This window comes from Leucoraja erinacea, chromosome 17, assembly GCF_028641065.1.
Source record: "Leucoraja erinacea ecotype New England chromosome 17, Leri_hhj_1, whole genome shotgun sequence".
NCBI lineage: Eukaryota > Metazoa > Chordata > Chondrichthyes > Rajiformes > Rajidae > Leucoraja > Leucoraja erinaceus.
In genome coordinates, this window is record NC_073393.1 from 20,628,182 (window position 1) to 20,652,055 (window position 23,874).

Sequence of the window (23,874 nt, forward strand, 5' to 3'; positions counted from 1 at the left end):
CCAGAACACGTTCCCCAGCGATGCTGCCTGACCCATTGAGTTACCCTCACACTCTGTTTCTCTTTTGGTATAGACACAAGATTCCGTAGATGCTGGAATCGTGAACTAATGAGAGTGCAGGAGGAACTCAGCGGGTCAGGCAGTATCTATGGAGGGAACGGACAGACGACATTTAGAGTCTAGAGCCTTCGTCAGTGAATACATTTGTCAATGCACCCCGATTCCCATGTAAGGGAAGTTGTTACAGGAGACATTACTGCACACAGAGCCTGTTTATCCAGCAGGGCAAAGGTTTAAAACCTCACACGAATATAATTATTTCAACTAAGACGCAGTCACGGAACTCTTCCTTCCCCGTACACAAAACGATCTGATGGAGAACAATTCAAGCGGCTAATTTACAATGAATTAGATATCAAGTAATGAAAGGAAGTCAATCATTTGAAAAAAATCCAATTCTGGCATCCATAACAATGAGCAAAGTTTGATTAATTAGGTTGTGTTTAGCTCAGTGTGGTTAATGTGTTCAATTAACCCTCTTCATCTGTCAACAGAATTCTTACAGACACACGGGAGACTGCAGATGCTAGAATCTTGAGCAAAACACAAAGTGCTGGAGGAACTCAGCGGGTCAACCAGCACCTGTGGAGGGAATGGTCAGACAAAGTTTTGGGTCAGGAACCTTCAGACTGATGGGAGTGGGGAGGCAGGGGGAAGAATGCTGAAAAAGAGAGGTAGGTGGATGCAGGCCAGTGGAGTGATCGGCAGGTGGGTGGAGTAAGTGATAAAGGCCACTGGTGAAAATGAGACAAAAGAGTATCAGATATGGAAAGAGGTGAAATGTAAAGCCAGTTGAAGGGAAGTGGGAGGGAAAAGAGGAGAGTTAAAATTAAATATGGGACACGGGGATGGGAGAGGAGCGTATGAAGGAGATGAAAGGAGCAGTGGTGACCAAGGTGGTGGGAAATGGTGTGCGCACTAGTTCCAAAATATAACAGCTCCAAAATTCATCTTTCATTTTACTTCCATTGAAACAAAGCATGTGAGGCAGCACTTGTGGAGAAAGAAGCACACTTGATAGCTTTATTGACCAAGGTGAATTTTCTCTCTCTCCCCACCAATGCTGCCGACCCATGAATATCTCCGACATTCCCAGCTTGATGTTGGATTCTCGGCAGCTGTGGCTCTTTGCTTTTGGATTCTATTTACATGTTTGTTTTACACTGCAGTAAACAGGCAGTAGGATTTGAACTCATGTATTATAGATGCCGCAAATAACTAACAAAGACCGCAACATTAAAGGCAGAGTTACAATCGTGGATCCCTTCAGGCAATCTCTTATCTCGCTGCACTCCAGTCCCAAACCAGGTCAACTCCAGTGCCTTGTCTTTGTACCCACATCAACACAGGAGGCCATTTGGCCCAGTGCTAGTTTTCGGGTATGCAATCGCATTAATTTAAAGATTGTTGGTGGCAAGGTTGGCCAAGACCTCAACGAAGGTCTCCGCTTTCCAATGAATGGACAATGATCTCCTTCACCCACCAGCTGAGGAAGACCATGAGGTATTATTTAGAACATAGAACGGAACCGCACAGGAACAGGCCCTTCAGCCCACAGTCCATGCAAACATGATGTCAAGTTAAACTAATCTCTATCTGCACATGATAATATCCCTCGCTATCCATGTGCCTTGCTAAAACACCGCTATCTGCCTCTACCACTGCCCCCAGACCCAGAGGCACGTTCAAGGCACCCACTAGTTTCTGTAAATAAAAAATCTTGTTCCGCACATCACCTTTAAACTTAGACCCCAAGATCCATACTACCGTCTCTTCCCACACACCTTCCTGACCTATAAAGGAATGCCAGCATTTTTGGTTACTCCCCGAGATAGACATGATTTCAGTTTCATGTTTCATCTGAAAGAAAAGACAGAGGCACCCAGAAAGGAAAATGAGAAAGACAGATCGACATTCTCGTATGCTTGATGAAACTCATGGCTCGGTGTTAATCCCAGTCAGCAGTGAGAGTGCAGTCTGACCTTTGCCGTGAAAAAGGCCGGCGACATAACTAATGGTTACACCATCACTGCTCCTCGTGGAGTCCTGCCTATCTCCAGCAAGGCAACTATGCAATGATCCTATCTGCACTGCCCTTAAATTAACAAATAATTAATGAACAATTGAATCACATCTGTGGGAACAAGCAGTACAAAGAACAACATTAGGAAATTATGCTGGCATAAGACTTGAGTACTAGTGAAAGAGTTGGAAGTATTTGAGTTTGACTTGACTGTATTTGTGTATAGCATTATCTGATTTGATTGGATAGCTTGCAAAACAAAGCTTTTCACTGTATTTTGGTAAAGCTAAATGTAAAGACAGACACACATAGACTGTGTAGTGTCCACGTTCTCTTGGAAGGGCAAGGGCATACAGTGATCACACATTCAATCATGCAACTAGTGGGGCTCAGTCCTCAGTGCACGATATGAGAAACGGGCGGTACCATGGCGCAGCGGTAGAGTTACTGCCTTACAGCGCCAGACACCCAGCTTTGATCCTGACTACGGGTGTTGTCTGTATGGAGTTTGTACCTTCTCCCTGTAACCTGCGTGGGTTTTCTCCAGGAACTCCGGTTTCCTCCCACACTCCAAAGACGTACAGGTTTGTAGGTTGATTGGCTTCGTAAAAATAGATAATTGACCCTAATGTGTGTAGGAGTGTTACTGTGTGGGGACCGCTGGTCGGCACGGACTCGGTGGGCCGAAGGGCCTGTTTCCGCCTTGCATCTCTAAAGTAAAATGAACTAGAAACCTTGTATTTATATTTTAATCTGCAGGATCTAGTAATGAATTTATTCCGAACTATCCCACTGTCATTCTCAGTGACCAGCACAGACAACAAAGTCCCATCAACACTCAGTAGATCAATAGACGAGGGATAACAAGGTGGGCCGAAGGGCCTGTTTCCGTGCTGTATAACTCCAGGTCCGCATTGCAACCAGCTCTCACTGGTACATCACGTTTCAATGACAAGGTCTGTGCATCGGGTAATTAGCGCTGCCAGCCACTGGGTAATTTTGAATCAGTAGTTTACGGCAAAGTGGAGATGGGCATTAATAACTGGTCCCCAGCTAACAGCAGGCCGTACAAAACCAGATGACGGGAGCAAAACAAAGATCTTTCAACCTCTAGCTCAGGGAATTCTAACTGTAGTCTCAGGCTGGGCACGTAAAGATGATTTAATGTGCTGAAAACAGAAGTAAGAGGCTCTGACCTTTCCAGCTCGTATTCCTTCATTCCCACTCGTACTGCCTTCATCACCTGGGAGATCGAGGAAGAAAATAAAACAAGTGTAAATCAGTGTTTCCCACAGAACTTCACAGCAGCTCTGCATTAAAGAGAGACTTTAACGAGATTATGAGGGTCTGTCTTCGTCCTACTTTAGTGGTTTAAAGTGGTTTTCATACAGCTGCTGTCAATCACCACCAACACCAGTGTCCAGAGCCATCAATAAACTTTCTTTAAGAGCAAGCGCAGGGGATTCAGCCCATTATATAACTCTCAGGAAACCCTGAGATAGTCCAAGGTTAATAAATTACTCTGCAAAGTTGCACGTGCAAATACTACTAGTGCTGCACGTAGCAAGATGGCAGACCAAGGAGAAGGGCTGGAAAATCTGCAGCAGGGTGAAGGTTGTTCTTTTACCATCAGCACTGCAGGAGATTTATTGAACACCTGAGACTAGGCAGAAAGAACGAGGTTCCTGCGCTGCTTAATTCAGATCAATCTCAAACACAAAGATCCAAATCCACCTTCAATAATTTTAAAGTCACAGTCGTGATAATGCACATCTTTCCCTGAAAGACTCAATATTGACCGAGAGAGGTGATCTTTAGTTTTAGTAAGCTGCAAAGACCTGGAGTCTGCTGCCTAAAATCATTGGAGAATCATGGAGTCCTACAGCACAGAAACAGGCCCTTCAGCCCAACTTATCCATGCCGACCAAGTTGGTATATTGGCCTTGTACCATTTGCCTGCATTTGGCTCATTTCCCTCGAAACCTTTCCTGTCCATATATATGTTCAAGTCTTTTAAAAATCATAATTGTATTAATTCTATAGCTTTCTCTAGCGGCTCGTTCCAGATACGAACTAAGAGTAAAAGTTGCCTTTTAAAATGTATTCCCCCTCACCTTAAGCCTCTAGTTGTTGAATCCTCTACCCTGGGAAAAAGACTGAGTGTTCATTTTATCCATGCTCCTCATAATCTTGTAGATCAGAATAAAGTCACCTCTCAGCCTCCTGCGCTCCAAAGAAATACGTCCCTGCCTATCCAACTTCTCCCTATAACTGAAGCCCAAGCATCATCCTGGTCTTTTCTGCACCCATCCCAACTTAATGACATCCTTCCTGTAGCTGTGTGTGACACACTGTATCATTCACATGAATAACTCTGTAGCTCATCTTCGCCTAACGCCATGGCTCCATATTTCCCCATACGGCACTATTGCAAACTCCAGATTTCTGGTCATAAGTTCCAGTTGGCCCCAGTATCCACAGCCTTCTAGTAGAAACATTCCACCAGCCAGTGTTGAGAAGATCCTTTCGTGGTCACCGTGGGAGCACCATTGAGTTGCCGGACTGTGCTGTGTTTAGTGTGAAACACGACCTTGACCCCACTGAAACCATGCCAACCTTCAAACACTCATTCACACCAGTTCGATGCCATCTCACTTTCTTAACCACTCCCTACACACTAGGGACTATTTACAGAGGCCGATTAACCTACAAATCCACACGTCTTTTCGATGTCGGAGGAAATAGGAGCACGCAGAAGAAATCCACGCGGTCACGGGGAGAACGTGCAAACTCCACAAAGACAGCACCTGTGATCAGAATCTCACTGGCACTACGAGGCACCAGCTGTGCCACTGTGCTGCCCATTATCCAGCAGCACCAGCCAACCCCCGGCTGAAAGGCAGGCAGCTTCATAGAATATTGATGGCCCAATAATGGCTGTGGCGCGCACAGCACAGTTAGTGCATCAGGCTGGCTCCAAGTGTTGATACACCACACAGCAGCAGACTCTGCTCCATGCTGCAGATGGTGAGCTACACCCTCCCACACAAGGTGCAACAGCTCGTCCCTTGGGTCCACACAGACTGCATAGCCGATGTCTCCACTCCCACTTGACAGTGTTGATGGACGAGTTCTGCAGGGACCTCTGCCACTCGCCGTCAGCAGACAGCTGGCGACAGCCCGCACAGCCCCTCAAGAGGGAGGGACCAGTTTATTCTGTGAAGAATTGCATTTTCCTCCTGACAGGTTTGCCTAAATAATTTACAAGATGTTTATTAAGTTTCAAAAAAATACCCCCTCATCTCAAGGACCAGTGGGCACAGACTGAGCCCATTCCAACTGTGGTTTCCCTCTCACCCGAAGGCTATGCCCTCTAGTTTTAGATTTTTCTACCCTGGAAAAAGACTGAGCATTCACTTTATCCAAGCCCCACGTGATCGTGTACACTTCATCGACGCAAAGAGAGACTCAGACATTCAGCACAATGCAATTAAATCAACAGGACACTCTAGGGAGTGCGAGGCTGTGCAGTGTAGAGTTTAGCTTTGGTTAGGCTACATTAGGAAATATAGCATGCCAATTTGGTCGCCTTATTATAGGAAGGATGCAGAGGTTTTGAAGAGCTGTGCTTCTTTTTCGATTAGAGTATATTAGCTGTTAGGAAAGATTGGGGAAACTTTGATTGTTTTCTCTGGAGCTCGATTATTCCTTGATTCTAAGAACAAATGGAACAGAGTGCTGCTGGGAGGAGTGTGATGGAGGATAGGAGGAGGATTGGTCAGGGGCGAGTGGCAATTGTGGTAACCTCACCAATGAAACTCATGATGGATTTATTTGCAGCAAGCTTACAACACAACCCTCGAACTATGGACTCGTTCAGCAGTGGATCTCTCCAAGCGATCCTGTCCTCACCATTCCTTCATCCCTTCAGTTGCCAGCAAGATTCATGGAAATATTGGAAAGCTTTTCAGATACTCACCTCCTTGTGGGCCTCGCTGGAGATGCGGTTGGTGTAGCGTACAAGCTCCAGCTCCATGTCTGTCTTTAACACACGGCTTCCGAGGTTTGGGGGAGAGAGGGAGGGAGGGAGGGAGAAAACAGTCAGTGTGAGTTACAGGTGCCTGGTATCACAGCTCCTCCATATACGTGGATTGTAACACATGACATTCAACAAAAGCCAGACTGCAGATTGACCCGGACAGTAAATGCCCAGGGAGTGCAGCAAGTGGGATTCATAATGGGGTCATGGCAACAGCTGATGGTTATTATCAGTGAGAACTTGTGACAGAGGATGGTGTGCGGTAGGACTCGGGATCGGGCTCTGAATGTTTGTAGACACAAGAAACTGCAGATGCTGAAATCATGAGCAAAACACAAAGTGCTGGAGGAACTCAGGAGGTCGGGCAGCATCTTGGAGGGAATGGATAGGTGATATTTTATGTCAGGAACTTCCTTCACACGCCTTCTCATACCATGACCATGTCCCCAGTGATGAACACCAGGTCATTACATCCCAGACCAACACAGATCTTATCAGCTCTGGCAATCTCCCCCTCTGCAGCCTCCAACCCTATCTCTTTCCCAAAATCCACAAGCCGGACCTTCCTGACAGACTCATTGTTTCCTGAATCAACCACTGCTTCAATCATTTACTTCTAGGTCCGAAGAAGAGTCCCAACCCGAGACGTTGGAATGGGTCTATTCACTCCATAGTTGCTGCCCGGCCCGCTGACTTCCTTCTGCAGTTTATTTCTTGCTCTGAACATTTTGTGGTATATTAATGATCCGAGCCAAAATGTATGAGCCACAATTACTGATGATACCAAAACGGGCAAGTAGCTAACAGGTTCAAAGGTTTCTTTATTAGTCACATACACCTAGGTGTAGTGAAATTACAGTGTGAGGAACGCCCGCTTGATCCACTGAGTTACTCTAGCACTTTCTGCTATTCATGTAAACCAGCATTTGTAGTTCCTTGTGTCTCCGTGGTATGTATACTGTTTACTCTGAGCTTCATGGAATTGCATTACACCCTGGTGTACATAACAATCAGCATAACAAAGAGTCCTGGCTGAGACATGGCATAAGAGCAGCAGGCAACGCTGGCATTGCATTCAACATTGGTTACACCATAGGTGGAGTGCTGTGTGGAGTTCTGGTCAGCCCACTGCAGGAAAGATACAACGCACCAGAGAGGGTGTCGAGGGGAGTTGCAATCTTGCAAGAGACGAGTTAAAGTTATGAGCAATGACCAGCCACACTGCATCGATAATATGCTAATTATTTACATCAAAGCTTTCCGAGAAAGCAGCAGGATGGGAAGGTTTGGGTAACAAATGTACAAGGGTCACCCTGAGTTTGGTAATCACAGAATGGAATCATAGAAGTATTGACTAATCGCAGCATTAAAGTTCAGACAGTCTCGCATTGAGCGCAAGATGAGATAAGGGAAGCTCAGGTCCACAGCTTTCTACACTTCCCCTCACGACTTAAACTCCGCAAGCACCCATTCCCACAGGAGCTTCCAAAGCGAATCGATCGACAGCATTTGAACAGTCCTCCTCTGGATTCTTCAAAGCAACCACTCCTCTATAGAACAACTTTCAGGCTGCAGTGCAGGTACAAGATCACAAGATTCATGGAAAAGGTGAATGGTCAGATTTTTTCCCCATGGTAGAAAAATATAAAACTAGAAGGCAAGGGTTTAAGATGAGATTGGAGAGATTTAAAGGGGCAACGTTCTGATAGAGGGTGGTGGGTATGTGGGACAAGTTGCCAAGATAAGTAGTTGAGGCTGGTACAATAACAATATTTAAATGATATTTGGACAGGTACATGGATAGGAAAGGTTGAGGGATACGAGCCAAACGTGGGCATGTGGAATTAGCACAGGTTCAGCGTGGATGAGTTGGGTGGAAGGGCCTGTTTGACTAGAAATCGGCATCTTTCAGACATTGCAAGTAGGGCTCAATGCAGCTGTAAAGCTGAGCAACTCGAGCTTTTGATGGGGCCGAGAAGAGGAAGCTACACACAGAGTCTAACCATTGGCATCTTCTCTCTGGGAGTGCGAGACAGGACGGTGTTGATATGGTTTCGCTTTGCATCTAACGCACACTATCCCAGACTATAGACAGTTTATTGGGACTGCCCCTTCCAAACAACAGTAATAGATTGGTGCCAAGTAGTTAGAGGCACTGCCATGTCACCACATGCATCCGGGATTGATCCTGCCCTCGTGTGCTGTCTGTGTGGAGTTTGCATGTTCTCCCTGTGACTGTGCCCATTTCCCGGATACCTCCCACATCCAGAAGATGTGCAAGTTGGGCAATTGTTCACTGTAGGTGTTACCCCTTAATGTAGGTAACTAGCAAAGAGAGGAGTTAGGCATGTGTGCGAAAATGAATGGGGGAAATGGGGGCAGTGGGTTGGGGGTAATGGTACCCATTGAAGTGGCCAGCTGGGATCAGCTGTGCACTGAATGAGCAGCCACTGTGCAAGCAATCATTTACAGCCACACACAGAGCCAGCTGGTTTCTCAGCCAAGAGAAAGTTGCCAGCACAGCATTCCTCAGCAGTGCACTGATAATCACAGTTATAAAAAATATATATATTGCTCATTAGAGATCTGGAAACCAACAACAGAATAGCCCTCAAACAGGAGACAATCTCTAAAGGTTTTGGTCATTAGATCAGGATAATTAAAGTTAACGGAAGGCAGGTAGTTGAACTGTTCTACTTCGGGCAGTGGTTGATTGGACGAGGTTGCACTTGGTCAAGAGGAACAGGCCACTCGGCCTCTCAAGTCTGCTCTGCCTGGTCAGTATCACGGCTGATCCAATCTTGGCCTTCACTCTCCCCACACCCGCCTCCCTCGCATTTTATGCCTCCACATTGAACATATTCAATGACTCCGCTACTGAAAATCTGGGCGGCTCAGAATTCCAAAGTTTCACATCCTTCTGAAAAGAAAATCCTTCTTGTTTCTCTGAAGTGGGCAAAGCGCGATTCTGAAATTATGCCAGCTGGTTCTAGACAAAATGCCCCGTCAGCATCCACCCATGTCAGCATCCACCCATGTCAGCATCCCTCAGAATATGGTTAAATAAATCTGCAATTCAATGAGCGTGGGTCGACAGGTTCACCTCCCCTTCTTCTGTCAACCCCTTCACCCACAAATCCACAGCTGCATTAACTCGATGTATATCTGATCTAAGAGGCCCAAAACTATATAACGGTAGACCAGGTGTGTAGAAAGGAACTGCAGATGCTGGTGTATACCAAAGATACAAAGCGCTGGAGTAACTCAGCGGGTCAGGCAGCATCTCTGGTGAATTCAGGTTTTGGGTCAGCACAAATCAGGGCAGTCAACAGTCGACCTCAGGAAGGGTGGACCCCATAATGGCCCATTGTTGGCTGGCTAAGTATGGTCGCCAGCGGCCTGTAATCTTGCATCAAACTCCTCAGCTTCGATGACTGCCCTTGGAAAGGCGAGGAGCGTGGTGATGGGAGGCAGGTAACAAAAGCCCCTGGGGCAAGAGCGATTCCCTGCTGGAAAGCCTGATACCTTCCATTGACATTCACTGCCTAGACTAACACGTACAATGTGGGTGCCAGGAATGGGGAGCAACAAGCAGCTGTTGATTCTGGGGGAGGAGGAGGGTTAATGACATTCACCAGAGGAGTCCAGCAATCAGAGGGTGACATTTCATCCAATCACACATGATCAAGTATCTCCTGTTCACTGGCCTACTCAGTGGTCCCTCAAAAATCTGAAATTATTAGCTCCCGGATGACTTGAAGCTGCATTCCGTGGTGAAAACCAATCTTAGTTCAGCATGATCCAGATATCAAATCACCTTGGATGATTCTTCCTCTCCATCCCCCGCCATTCAGTCAGAAACCTCTCAAAATCAATGCAGCCAAAAGAGGACATCTCATATATTCGGATAAACTCAAATCATATTTTATGTTCAATGGATGTAAAGTAATACTAGAAGCACAGAGCACAAGAATACACAGGAGATCTAAACCAACTGAGTGCCAGATATGCACAGCTGGGGATTGATTTAAAAAATAGTGAGGAGAGTGTTCTTCAGAAATTGCTTCAGACAGAACTGCTGGGATATTTTGCCCCGAGGTGGGTCGGATAGAGGTGACTGCCTTTCTTGTTTTAAGGGAATGATAAACATGGGCAGCAGAGGAGCTGGATAATGCAGAGAGAGCAAGGACCGGGTTAGAATCTGCACGGGCTCACACATTAATGGGTTTCCTGGTCCACTGTGGACAGAGACCCAGTACCCACTCTGTTAATGCAGTCCAGTGTCAAGAGAAGGGATCGTAACTTCAAAGATCAGAGCATGCTTTGCCTCATAGGATGGAAACATAGAAACATAGGAAGAGACAGATAAACTTAAAACGGCAAGTAAAGACATGAATTGCAAGGCCTCCAGGGAGGTGGAAGGAGGACGAGACTTTCTGCATGGTTCCTGCAGATAAGACGACCAAAAGCCCTTTTCCAGTCCAGTTACTGCTTATGGATTCTGTTCTTCTCAATCACTTTTAAAAGGTGCAATGAAGCAAGCATTACATAGGACATGCAACACTTCACAAGGCCATTCAGCCCACACTCCTTGCTACTGTCATCTGTCGTTCATCATCTCAATCTATCAGTGGGATCTTTCATCCCCTCCCCCTCATACGCTTGACCAGCCCCCTTTACAGGCATCCATCCCCTCGACGTCAAGCACTCCCTGTGGGAGCAGGAGTTGGATTCAACTATTGAAATGCACAGGATATAAGTGGGATATTAAAGAGTAATGGGAAATGAGAGGAGAGTGTGAACAGACTAGGTGGGATATTAAAGGGCGTGGGGAATTAATCTGGGCAGCTTGAATATAGAGAAACGTTGCTGCAGAGTAGTTTAATGCAGTCAAACACGTTGATTAAACTGCACTGCAGCAGACGCCCCTCCCCCCACATAACACACCAAGTACCGAGGAACAACGTGTGTCACTTTCCCTCATTAGAAGTCAGTCTGGGATCACACTCGGCATGCTCACTGTCAAAACTAGATTCAGGTACAGCTGCTTTCTCACTGTTATGAGACTACTGTACAGCGCTCCTATAAGCTATGGTGTAGATCCGATCTTCCGACAGACCTCATAGCATACCTTGTACTTTCTCGCAGCAACCATAACACTATATCGCAGTAACGCTATATTCTGCACTATGGCATCTTTCTCTTTGCACTACCCGTTGTACTCGTGTATGGCTTGGTTGCACTCGTGCAAACACACGGAATTCCAGATGCTGGTTTACAAACAATGACACAAAGTGCTGAAGTGACTCAGCGAGTCAGGCAGCTTCCCTGAAGGACATGGACGGGCGACAGCTATAGAAACAGAAAATAGGTGCAGGAGTAGGCCATTCGGCCCTTCGAGCCTGCACCGCCATTCAATATGATCATGGCTGATCATCCAACTCAGTATCCTGTACCTGCCTTCTCTCCATACCCCCTGATACCTTTAGCCACAAGGGCCACATCTAACTCCCTCATAAATATAGCCAATGAATTGGCCTCAACTACCTTCTGTGGCAGAGAATTCCAGAGATTCACTATCATTGTTCTCCAGAGATGCCGCCTGACCCGTTGAGATTTTCTTTTTGATTGTACTTGTGTATAGTGTGATTTTATTTGACTGAATAGCACGCAAACATCTTTGAACTGTATCTCGTTACATGTGACAATAATAAACCAATGCCAAAGCTTATCCATTGTACCTCAGATTAGATTAGTGCCATATACATAAGGGTGCAATAAAAACACCATAAAGCTCAGAGTACACAGTATACATGATAGATAGAAGAATACCACAGCAAATGCAAAGCAACAGAATGGTGCAATGGATGTAGTCCAATCTGAAGTAGTGCAAATTAAACTAAAACTGTCCATTCTTCAATGTGATTAATCTCCTCCCTGGTTGTGTAACATTTCCTCATAAAATATGTATGAATGTTTCACAATAAATACAGTCAACACTTTTCTCCAACCGAGGTCATTTTTCAGTAGCTGTACAGATGTTGTTGGCTTGCGTATCTGGAGGTTGAACCCTAGAAAGTGGAGGGACGCAGTGGGGCAGAGCTTTTGTTTCCCCAGAGGGCCACGTCCTGAGGGCACTGCTGGGAGTCAAGGGAAGCGCTAAAGAGGAGCTACTAGAGGTGCTGCATGAATGCTTGTTGTTGGAATGAGGCAGGGGCCCCGATGGAGTGGTGTGGTACGGCCCGAAGCCACGATTCACCTGCACTGCGGTCACAGAAAGAATTCTAAACAGATACTCACCATTCCGCAATCTCTGGATGCAGCAAGACATTATTCACATTAAACCTGGAGAAGAGAAAATAATAGATATTACTGAAACCTATGGTGCATCGTAGAAAAGTACACAGCCTCCCCTTCTGTTCATGCTGATCACCTTCTTTAACATAGAACACTGCACCGCAAGAACAGGCCCTTCAGCCCACAATGACAGTGCCGAACATCATTCCTTAACTGTAGCCATGGTTCAAGGATTGAACTTCAGTGAGGATAACTAACGGATAGAGTGCACAGTTGCCATGTCTGGACCAGTGACGGAGAGACACACACCTATAGTTTCCTTTAGAAAGCAATGTACCTCAACAGCACCTAGCAGGATTACACTTCATTTTCTCATTCAACTCAATAAATTAATTTCTCCAGAATGATCATACATTCAAACCTTACACCGGAAAATCAAGTCCATAATCTCAGCTGATACTTCCAATACAAGCACTGAGGGAGTGCTGCATTGTCAAAAGTGCCACTTTCCTTCATGAGATGTAAAAGCATCCTATCGGGATGAATATTGCCAGCGGTATGAATATTGATTTCTCTAACTTCAAGAAATCCCTGCTTTCCCTCTGTCTCCATCCCTCCCCCACCCTTCTAGTTTCAGTCCTCCTTATTAATGTTACGGATTGTATACCTCGTCGTCACTTTCCCCTCATCCGGGAGTACATTTCCTTGACCTGTTCTTTTCACACCTTCCATGTTCTTTGTACCATTCCATATCTCATTTCTCTCTCTCCCCGATTCTCAGTCGGAAGAAGGGTCTTGACCCAAAACGTCACCCATTCCTTCTCTCCAGTGATGCCCCCCTGAGTTACTCCAGCATTTTGTGTATATCTATATGGAAGCATCACAATTTGGCTTTGAAACAGCTCTGCCTACAGCAAGTCGATCCTCAGAACAAATTAAAACCGAGGGAAGATTGAGCAGGTTTGGGTTGGGTTGTGCACGGCCCAGGGAGGGGGAAGGTGTTGGTGTAAAGGGGGTGCAAATAAAGTCACAGCACTCCCAACGTGACATGTCTGTGTACAATTTGCACATCTCTCTATGAGCAAGGGGGATTCCCACAGCAGGTTTCCTCCCACTTCCCAAAGACTTGCGGGACAGTGGATTAATTGGCCGCGGTAAATTGTCCCTTGTGTGTAGGTGAGGGCTAGAATCCAGGGGGAGGTGGGGAGTTGACAGGATTGTGAGGAGAATCAGTTGTAGGGAAAGTGATGGGGAGAATGTGCTCTGTGGACCAAAGTAGACTCGAGGAATTGCCTCGTTTATAATATGGAACCTTGCGGGAGGAAACCCAGGGCCTGGTTAAAGACACGGTAACAGTGAGGCGGCAGGTAGGGACTGACGAGAGGACTCAGATGCACGGATCGCCCCAGAAGCAGTCATCACGTCGACTAGTCCAGAGCACAGGTCAGCACTGGCCTTGTTAGCAGCTTTCCGCCGCACTTTATGAGCATACTTATGAAATCTAATTTCACTAGAGGGTAAAGGGGCAAAGGATTAGCAGTCAATAAAAATTTCACAACGTGCAATTTTTCTGCCAGGCTTGTTAACCTTTTCACACAAAAGGGTCCCGCTCTAATTATGTTTTATTATCTCTGTATAAATACTGGATATTGGCCATTCAGAGAGTGCATTGATTTTTAGATGGTATATATGACTCGTTGACAGGATCGGCTGAATGAGTCAGACGCTAATGTATTCTGCAGGTTATAAATGGATCGCATTCTCTTCCTCCTGAAATATATTTGTAACACAGTTAATTTTAAACCTTGAGAATAAGGGTGGGCAGTTAAATGGTTTCAAATAATTAATTCTGCTCACATCCTATGTCAACGATATCAATATCAATGATTCATATGAGAGCAGACAAGGCACCATTAGTAAGTTTGCAGATGACACTAAAATAGATGGTATCATCATTAACAAGAGTGGGGTTTTCATCAGCTGGGGAAATGAGCCAAAGAATGCCAAATGGAATGCCAGTTAGGTGCTGCATTTTGCTCAGTTATACCAGGACATGATTTCAATAATGTAAGGGCCCGTGCTTGGTCCATAACCCTCTAAACCGTACCTATGCATGCACCCGGCCAAACGTCTCATAAAGGTTACATTTTATGATAGTACCCCAAATGTCTCTTAAATGTTATATATAGTACATTAGGAATACTTTGAGGAGAACAAGGGGTCATGTAAGGATAAGGGGGAAATCTTTTAGGACCGAGATGAGGAAAACTTTTTTCACACAGAAAGTGGTGAATCTCTGGAATTCTCTGCCGAAGAAGGTAGTTGAGGCCAGTTCATTGGCTATATTTTAGAGGGAGTTAGATGTGGCCCTTGTGGCTAAAGGGATCAGGGGGTACGGAGAGAAGGCAGGAACAGGATACCGAGTTGGATGATTAGCCATGATCATATTGAATGGCGGTGCAGGCTCGAAGGGCCGAATGGCCTACTCCTGCACCTATTTTCTATGTTTCTATGAGATATTGCAGTCGAGCAGTAAAATGGAAGAACAAGATCTACTGAATAAGTTAGAATTTAACAAGATCAATCAGTCTGAAGAAGTGTCTCAACCCAAAACGTCACCCATTCCTTCTCTCTAGAGATGCTTTCTGTCCCACTGTGTTACTCCAACATTGCGTCTATCTTCAGTTTAAACCAGCATCTGCAGTTCCTTCCTACACATCAATCTAACAAAAACTGATTGTGGCTTGTTTCAACATACTGGAGAGCATATCCATGCCCTTCAAAACATTCCAAGGAGACATAAGAAACTGCAGATGCTGCAATCTTAAACAAAACACAAAGTGCTGGAGGAACTCAGCAGGTCTGGTCAGATGCTGCCCGACCCGCTGAACTCCTCCTGTGGTTTTTTTTTATTCTAAGGAGACCTTTGTGCACTCTGGAGAGACGCAGCATAACATTTCATGTGAAAGATGAAGCTAAATACAAAACATGACCTCATTGTTACCAGTGGGATTATGTGCACACATCCGAGTTATTTCGGCAACTCAGGATCTAAGTTTCACTCACTGCGCCTGACTCATTCAGTGGCGTGAAAAACACATGTCTGTGCTATCGTTGAACATAGCTTTTAAAACCACAAGAAATTATTTATTCTCTCAGCTAAATGCAGTGTGTTTTTCCAACAGCCACAGATTAAGTGGAGGATTCAGGCATTATCTTAAACTGTCAGTCCTACCCAATATCTCCTCAAAGTATGTCAACTTTAAACATAGAATGATACAGCACAAGAACAAGGCCATTCAGCCCAATGTCTGTGCCAAACGCGATCCACATCTCTCCATTCTCTGCACAACCACCACTGCCGTGTGATCCTCCCTCACTGCTCCCCCCTCTGTGGTTCCTGTTGTTGGACCATGTTCTGACCCAGACCATCCACCTGTCACTTGCTGGGCTTTTCCCCACCCCCACCTCTGTTGCCCAACATTCTCGCACTAACTCCATCAGTCTGTGGTAGGGGTTCCAACCCAAAACGTTGTCTGTCCATTCCCTCCACAGATGCTGCCTGATCTGCTGAGTTCCTCCAGCGTTTTGCTCAGGATTCCAGCATCTGCAGTTCCTTGCATCAGTCTGGTTGGGATTTTATTAGCTGCAATAAATCATTAATGAAATTCATGCCCGTTTGCAACGTTTTCCTTAGGGACACAATTTCTGTGACGAAGATGAACTATTTTGATATTTTACGCAGCCGCTTCAAAACAAGGCTAACGTTAGAAAGACAGCAGCCTTCTGTTGATCACATCAGAACAATACTTCCAACTACTGGATTGTGCTGATCTGACGGGAAGTAACAACGGTGATTCGGTGGGTTTTTAAGCAAAGGCAACCCAGCCCACTGAGACCAGCAGTCAAAAGCTCCGGGATCCTGGCCAAGACAAACAGTCTAAGAGAGTCTTTTGAGTGCAAAAGCACAACGCGGCAGGCACTGGATCTCAGAGGATGTATGCTCTGGCCTTAGGGGAAGGGTTCACCAGCTTGAGGCTTAAATGCTGATAGATTGGATAGAATATGTTGCCTTGAACAAGAAAGCACCAGTGGGAGGGATGGTGCATCTGTGAAGGTGAAATTGAAAACTGGAACCCAGCAGAGGTCAGGAAGCAGCATCCATATAGAGGGCTCAGAAACCTGGAAATCCTTGCCAACAAACACTGTGGGTACTGAGGGCCAACCTAAAGTTACAAACTCCTAATTCGAGTCCTAAATCCCGTCATTTTGAAATTGTGACCATGGTGTTTAGATCCCACAAGCCAGAGAAAGCATCCTTCCAACATCTCCTTGCTTAAACATTGTAAGGAGCTCCTCGTGTGTCCACCTTATTAGATGCCAGCACAGTGGCGCAGCAGTAGAGCTGTTGCTTCCCACCGCCAGAGACCCGGGTTCGATCCTGACTATGGCCGTTGTCTGTGTCGAGTTTATACATTGTCCCTGTGACCGCGTGTGTTTTCGCCGGGTGCGCCAGAATCCTCCCACATTCCAAAGACCTGCAGGTTTATAAGTTAATTGGCTTTTGTAAATTGCCCCCAGTGTGTAATAGCATAGAGCTAGTGTATGGGTGATCGATGGTCGGCGTGGACTTGGTCGGCTGAAGGGCCCGTTTCCCCACACAGTACCTCTAAAAAAAAAAAAGCCTTCATGTCCAACAGAGCAGTGGTCTATCAGTACTGTGTTGGAACATTTACCACACTTGCCAGCAAACTCAGCATAAAGATTGTCAGTCCCTGTATGCCCATAGTTGCAGACACAAGGGACTGCAGTTGATGTACTCAAGACTGGTGCAGTCTCTAAAAAAAAGCATCAACTGTCCATTCCCTCCACTGATGCTGTCTGACTCAAAGCTCTCCCAGCACTCTGCCTTGTGCTCTGGATTCCAGCATCTGCCCGTCTTTTGTCTCTCCATTTGTTTGCCCTACAGAAAAGTCTCTCCAAAGTCAGCTCTCTTTGGCAAATCGTTCCTGCATTTCACTCTTGCACACGGTCCTCACAGATATAGTGGTGAAGTCCTTGCATAATTAGTCAAGGCAAAAGCATAACAAGCACTTACTGGCTGATACCGTCGAAGGAGGCTTCTCGAGTGATGTTCCCACTGTCAGTGTTGAGGCCGCGCTGGAATTACAACCACAGTTACGGATCACATGGTCATACAAGGGGAGGGGAGGGCCAAGAGGACGGAAGGCGAGGGGTGGGGGAAGGTGCTCAGGACAGGTGGAGTGGGGCCGGGCAGTGATGGGGACCCTGGACGGAGGGGCAGAGCCAGGAGTGGCCTCACAAGAAAGGTTTAGAGCTGGAAGAGGATAGAGTTGGTGGGGTGGGTGGTGGTGGGTGGGGGGGGGGGGGGGGGGGGGGGTGGGGGGGGGGTAGGCCAACAGTACATACCAAGGTGAGCAGCACATCAGGTTGCAGCTTCTTCAGCACCTCTGCAATCTGCAGGCAGAACAACTCTCAGTTATTCTCACATTAAACAACGGCCCCCATAGGAACGACTGAGTAAAAGCAGAGCACAGCAGCACTCAGGGAATTCTCTCCCTTCCAGGAGCCAGCAGCTCGACTGCCCCACCCCACCCACCCCTCTGAACATACCTCCCTCCACCACAGCACTGTGGCTGCCGTTTGTACCTCCATTTACACACTTGTCGGCACATCTCCTTAGACCACCACTCCAAATTCACAACCTCTGCCAAGAAAGTACATCACCAGTTCTTGGTTATCACTAGATCTATGTTCGCAAACCCACTTCCCAACAACACTACGAGAGCACCATCACCAGAGGACTGCAGTGGTTCATGAATGTGGCTCTCAATCTTTTCAGAATCAGACATGGGCAACAAATACTGGCCTTGCGAGTGAAGTCCAGATTCTATGAAATTAAAAGAACATAGCAAGAAAGCAGTGGTCAAAGAGCTGGAGGAACTCAGCAGGTCAGGCTGCATCTGTGGAGGGAATGGCCAGGCAATGTTTCAGATTAATAATAATAATACATTTTATTTGTATAGCGCTTTTCAAGGACTCAAAGTCGCTTTACACGGTGAGTCAAGAACAAAACAAAATAGAGCAGTAAGACAGAGGTGCAAAGGGGAGGGGGACATGGGACTAAGGGTATGCAGAGGTGAAGAGATGGGTCTTGAGGCGGGACTGGAAGATGGTGAGGGACTCAGAAGTTCGGATCAATTGTGGGAGGAAGTTCCAGAGCCTGGGAGCTGCCCTGGAGAAGGCTCTGTCTCCAAAAGTGCAGAGGTTGGATTTCAGAATGGAGAGGAGACCGGCTGAAATGGATCTGAGGGACCGTGAGGGTTGGTAGGGGGAGAGCAGGTCAGTGAGATAAGGGGGGGGGGGGGGGGGGGGGGGGGGGGGGGGGGGGGGGGGGTGGGGGGGGGGGGGGGGGGGGGGGGGGGGGGGTGGGGGGGGGGGGGGGGGGGCAAGTGGTTGAGGGCTTTGTAGGTGAGGACCAGGATTTTGTAGATGATCCGGTGGGAAATGGGAAGCCAGTGAAGTTCTTTGAGGACTGGGGTGATGTGGTGCCAGGATTTGGTGTGGGTAATGAGTCGGGCGGCTGCATTCTGGACCAGTTGGAGTCGGTTGATGTTGCTGGAATTGATGCCAAAGAGAAGAGAGTTACAGTAGTCCAGTCGGGAGGAGATGAAGGAATGGATGAGTCTTTCAGCAGCGGGGGGTGTGAGAGAGGGTCTGATTTTGGCAATGTTGCAAGGAGGTGAAAAAATGATGTTTTGACAACATGGCGGATGTGAGGCTCAAGGGAGAGGGTTGAGTCAAAGATCACGCCAAGGTTGCAGGCCTGAGGAGATGGGGAGACAGTGGTGCCGTCAATAGTGAGAGCGGGGTTGTTAATTTTGGTAAGTGTTGATTTGGAGCCAATGAGAAATTCTGTTTTGTTACTGTTTAATTTAAGGAAGTTGAGTTGCATCCAAGATTTGATGGCTGGCAGGCAGGAGTTGATATGGGAGAGAGGCGGGTGGTGGGGGGGGGGGGGGGACTTGGTGCCGAGGTGCTGATTGGGACCATTCATCAGACTGGCTGTCAGCCAGCGTGGTGGTCAGTAGATCAAGGGCTGCTGTCGTGAAAGGTCATCAACTATAAACTTTATCTGTTTTCTCTCCACCGCTGCTGCGTGATCCTCTGAGTATTTTGATTTATTTCATATTTCCAGCATCTGTAATGTTTAGCCGCTCCATAAGCCAAGCATCATGCAATTCTGTCTCATTTCCAGTTCTTGACAGCTTTGCTTCACAAAATCATATCACAGTCTGGGTCTTGACATTGCACTGAGTCATACGGAAGTGGAATCAAGCCCTTCTGCAGAAATTCAAGCATAGTCTGGGCTGCCTATTTGGTTGGTCATTGAGATAGCACTGCTCCTCCCTCAAATAAAATATTGAACAGAGCACTTGCATTCTCTCTCATAAAGGCAGCGAAAGCCATACAGCATCTTTTCAGAAAGGGAAATGGATCTTTCATGGTGGTAGACACTGCCTGGTCAATCATGGGTGCTGACCTCTTCACCATCAAAGGGATCAACAATGAGATGCAACCTCAAAAAGGCAGCTAATATCAAAGTCACTCACTATCTTGGCCATGCTCATCTCACTCCTGCAATCAGAAAGAGCCTGAAAACCGTGTCCTCTAGGTTCAAAAGCAGTTTCGTCCTGGCAACCATCAAGCTGATGAACAAGGTACACTAACTTCAGCAATTGTGATCTACGGACTTCTTTGGCTGCACTGCAGACAGGTGCTTTCCACTATTATGGTCATATAGTATTACAATTACTAATTAATTCAATTATTTGTCTGTGAATTACTGTGTTTACAATCTGTAAAGCTGCAGCAAGCAAGAATCTCATTATTATGTTGCACCTGTGACAATTAAACACTTTGACTTGACTCTTGGCCTGGATCTATTGGTATCCCATTCACACTACCCTGCAGAAATTGCCTGTTACTTTACCTGCATTCCATCAGAGGCCATGTCAAAAACCTGTCACTGACAGTGAAGGGCTGTGAGATGTTGCGAATGCTATGGAAATGCAGGTCTTTCTTCCTAAATAAATGTGTTCCATCACACCCTTGCGCTCAGATGGGAGGGAGTGATGTGGAGTGAAGGGAGGGGGAAGAGGGAGGGGTGATTCAGCTGACCAGCATCCCTGCACTAGCTGGGTAATGTAACAAGGCAAACTGTTTACAATGTCATCAAAAACCAGAGGACAAATGGAATATTGAATTGAATCCTTTATTTGTCATTCAGACCTTTCGATCTGAATGAATATGGCCGACAATCTGGAACTTGTGTGGGTTTCTGATGCGGGGGGAAGATGGGATCCTGTTAAATCATTGTGCGGCTTGTTCCTGTACTCAGCCTCTCACACACTTGCAATATCTTTGTGAATGAAGTTACGACATTCTCGGCCTGATAAAAAGATGATTAGTTTCTTGACTGACAGCGTAAATTCCAAGTGGCCAGAACACAGAAGCTTGTCTAGGGCAGATCAGAATCTCAGAGCTGTGCCACCCAGCACTGGATACTCTAATTAGACTTGGGCAACGCATCACTCTACTGTATGCTGGTAATGTAATTGGGGAACCAGCTTCAAACAGTTACTGTTGACAACGCGAGTCAAATTAACAGGCCAGGGACATTCGAGTTAGATTTAAAATTCAGCTCCATTGCTGCAGGCAGCAATTGCTCCACACCAATGTGCTTGTCTATTATCCGAGACGATCGCAAAGGTCCCCAGGTCACTTTAATTCTGAATTTCTTGCTCGTACCTTACTGTCTCATGCCAGCAGCCAGCCAATCAGACAGTTATGTTCCTTCTCTTGATTCTGAATTATGAATAGGAAGGTTTAGAGAGATATGTGCTAAATGCAGGCACGTGCCGTCAGAGTAGGCAAGGTAGGCACTGCCTACCCTGACTAAAATTATAAAATGGTAATTATTAAATATGAATAGTAAAGGCACGGGAGAATTATGCCCACAAAGTAGACATAATTCACTGTGCCTTTCATGCGCAGCACATGTAATACACGAAAGTGTGTGCAGCTCACGTGCCATCGACGCTACTTCAAGCCTTCAATGACAAGCGGAGCTGAAGGCAGCTGAAATTCTGCCTTTGAACCGTGGATTGTGCATGAGCAACACACGTTTCTTGGCAGGTTTTTCCAAACATGGATTGTCACATTTCTTAAGAGTATCTTAAGAAACAAAGAGAGAAGAATGGAGTTCGTGTACACATGTGGTATGTAGATATCTTTGAGCTATACGTTTTTAAATACCATATTTCCGGCAATGAAGACGCTATTTTTTTACCCAAAAATAAGGCACGAAAATTCACATGCGTCTTGGAGGCTGAAGATGGCTCGCGAAGGTGGCTCACCGGAGTGTCGCGGCAGCGGTGAGTGAGTGGGATACTGGCATGATCCCGACCCCCTCCTTCTCAACGCTCCTGCCCCCCCCCCCACCCACCCACCCACCCATTCAGTAATTCTGAAAGAAGGAGATTTGGAAGCCTTGGGCAAATTGAATTGTTACTTGCTTTATTTTTATTTTTTGAGCATGAGAAATTCTATGTCCCATCAGCCTTTTTTCAAAATTTAGCAACTCAAAATGGGGGTGCGTCTTCATTGCCGGGAAATACAGTACTTTATTAAGAAATATGGTTTTTGAAGACTTTATAAAAGTTGACGGACAGCTTACGGAGAGGAGAACAATCTGCGCATGAGCAGTATAAGATTTTTTTTTTTTTTTTTTTTTTAAAAAGCCGAATGACTGCCTACCCTGAATAATTACTCACGGCACGTGCCTGGGCAAATGTGACTAGCCCAAAATGCCTACTTGATCAGCATGGACAAGGTGGACTGAAGAGACCGTTCCCATGCTGTATAGCTCTGTGAATCTGAATTATTAGCCCAGTAATTTAACTGCTGTGCAACAATTCTTGTAGCACAGGAGGCTGAGTGAGGGGTGATCTTATGTACCTATGTATAGTAGGATTTCCTGAATGTTATGCCAAAGGAATATCCCTGTACCCAGGTACAGGTGCCAATAAAGTACCATTGAACCATTATGGAGGTATATAAAAACATGAAGGGAGTAGACAGGGTGAATACATTGTTTTTTTTCTTCTCCAGGGATTGGGGAATCAAGAATGAGGGGGCACAGGTTTAAGTTGAGGGGACTAAGAACTGGAGGGCAACTTTTTCCACACAGAGGGTTGTGGGGATATGGAATGAGCTACCAGAAAAATACATTTGGCCAGGTACATGGATAGAAAAGGTTTAGAGCAATATGGGCCAAATGGGAGTAGCTCAGATGGGTATCTTGGCCGGCATGGATGTATTGGGCTGTTCTGTACCTTTTCAAACCTCTAGTTTCTCTCTCCACTGACAGTCTGAGGAAGGGTCTCGACCTGAAACATCACCTATTCATCTCTGGAGAAGAGGTTGCCTGATCTGCTGAGTTACTCCAGCATTTTGTGTCTACCTTAGGCTGAAGAGCCCGTTTCCATGCCATGTGACTTATTAAGAAACAACGTTAATTATAAAGGATTTGCTGGATATTATATTGATTAAATGGCAATAACTAACTTAGTACATGACAGAAGGCAGTGTGTGATACATACAGCTAGTTAGATAGGAGCATCAGCAAATCTGCAGATGGCTAAAATAGAATTTTGTAAGAGTGAGGATAGACAACGACCGTGTAGACCAACAGACAAGGGATAGCAAGCTCCTGCATGCTGGGAGAGAGGGGATAAACCAAACGGGTGTAAAGTTCACGCGGGGAGAGCGCGCCCCAATCTTAAACACTGGTTCTGAAAGGGTTCAGTCCACAGACGTTTTGAGCTGTTGGCAGAGGAAGGGACAGAGATGGGTTTTTATGTGCTTACAAATAGAAAGCTACTGAACCACCGCCACTAATCCTGGGCTTTGTGGTCTGATTTTCAACTGAGACTCTCCAGGGACATTGCCGAGATGAAGCTCTTTGATGCAGAATCGCACACATTCACTTCACAGAAGCCTGCACACCAACTGTCAGTCACGCAGAATCATGAAAGGTTGCATCTGATTCTGGAACACGCCAAGTGGGACCTGCAAGGTCTTGTGTTCGGAAGGGAAAATTCTGACTACCTTAAATCCTACGAGTTTCACAGCATTAAATCCCACATTAAAGAAAAAAAAAAATTAAGGAGGCACTGCCAAAGTGTTTAGAAGCAGTCAGTAACATTCCTGAACAGAAAATTCAGCGAGTAGCGGAAAGCACAGGTTATAGGTCCCCTTAAATAGAAGATGAATTTAACAGGAGCCCTGCTCAATACGTTGACCCTCATCGCTGGGGCAGAAATGTGGTGCTTTAAAGCTCCCCGGAGACTCCAACCCTTGATCCAACTTC

The 23,874-nt window shown here is 46.1% G+C and overlaps 1 protein-coding gene across 1 annotated transcript in view; it reads right to left on the bottom strand.

Moving 5' to 3' along the window:
- Positions 1-23,874, bottom strand: part of pepd (peptidase D) — a 60,876-nt gene that overhangs the window by 20,775 nt on the left and 16,227 nt on the right. The window contains exons 5-9 of the mRNA XM_055648783.1: positions 17,850-17,897; positions 17,518-17,579; positions 12,423-12,467; positions 6,063-6,138; positions 3,280-3,326 (exon numbers count right to left, since the gene is read on the bottom strand). Of these exons, the coding sequence (XP_055504758.1) occupies positions 3,280-3,326; positions 6,063-6,138; positions 12,423-12,467; positions 17,518-17,579; positions 17,850-17,897 (278 nt within the window). The remainder of the gene's footprint in view (positions 1-3,279; positions 3,327-6,062; positions 6,139-12,422; positions 12,468-17,517; positions 17,580-17,849; positions 17,898-23,874) is intronic.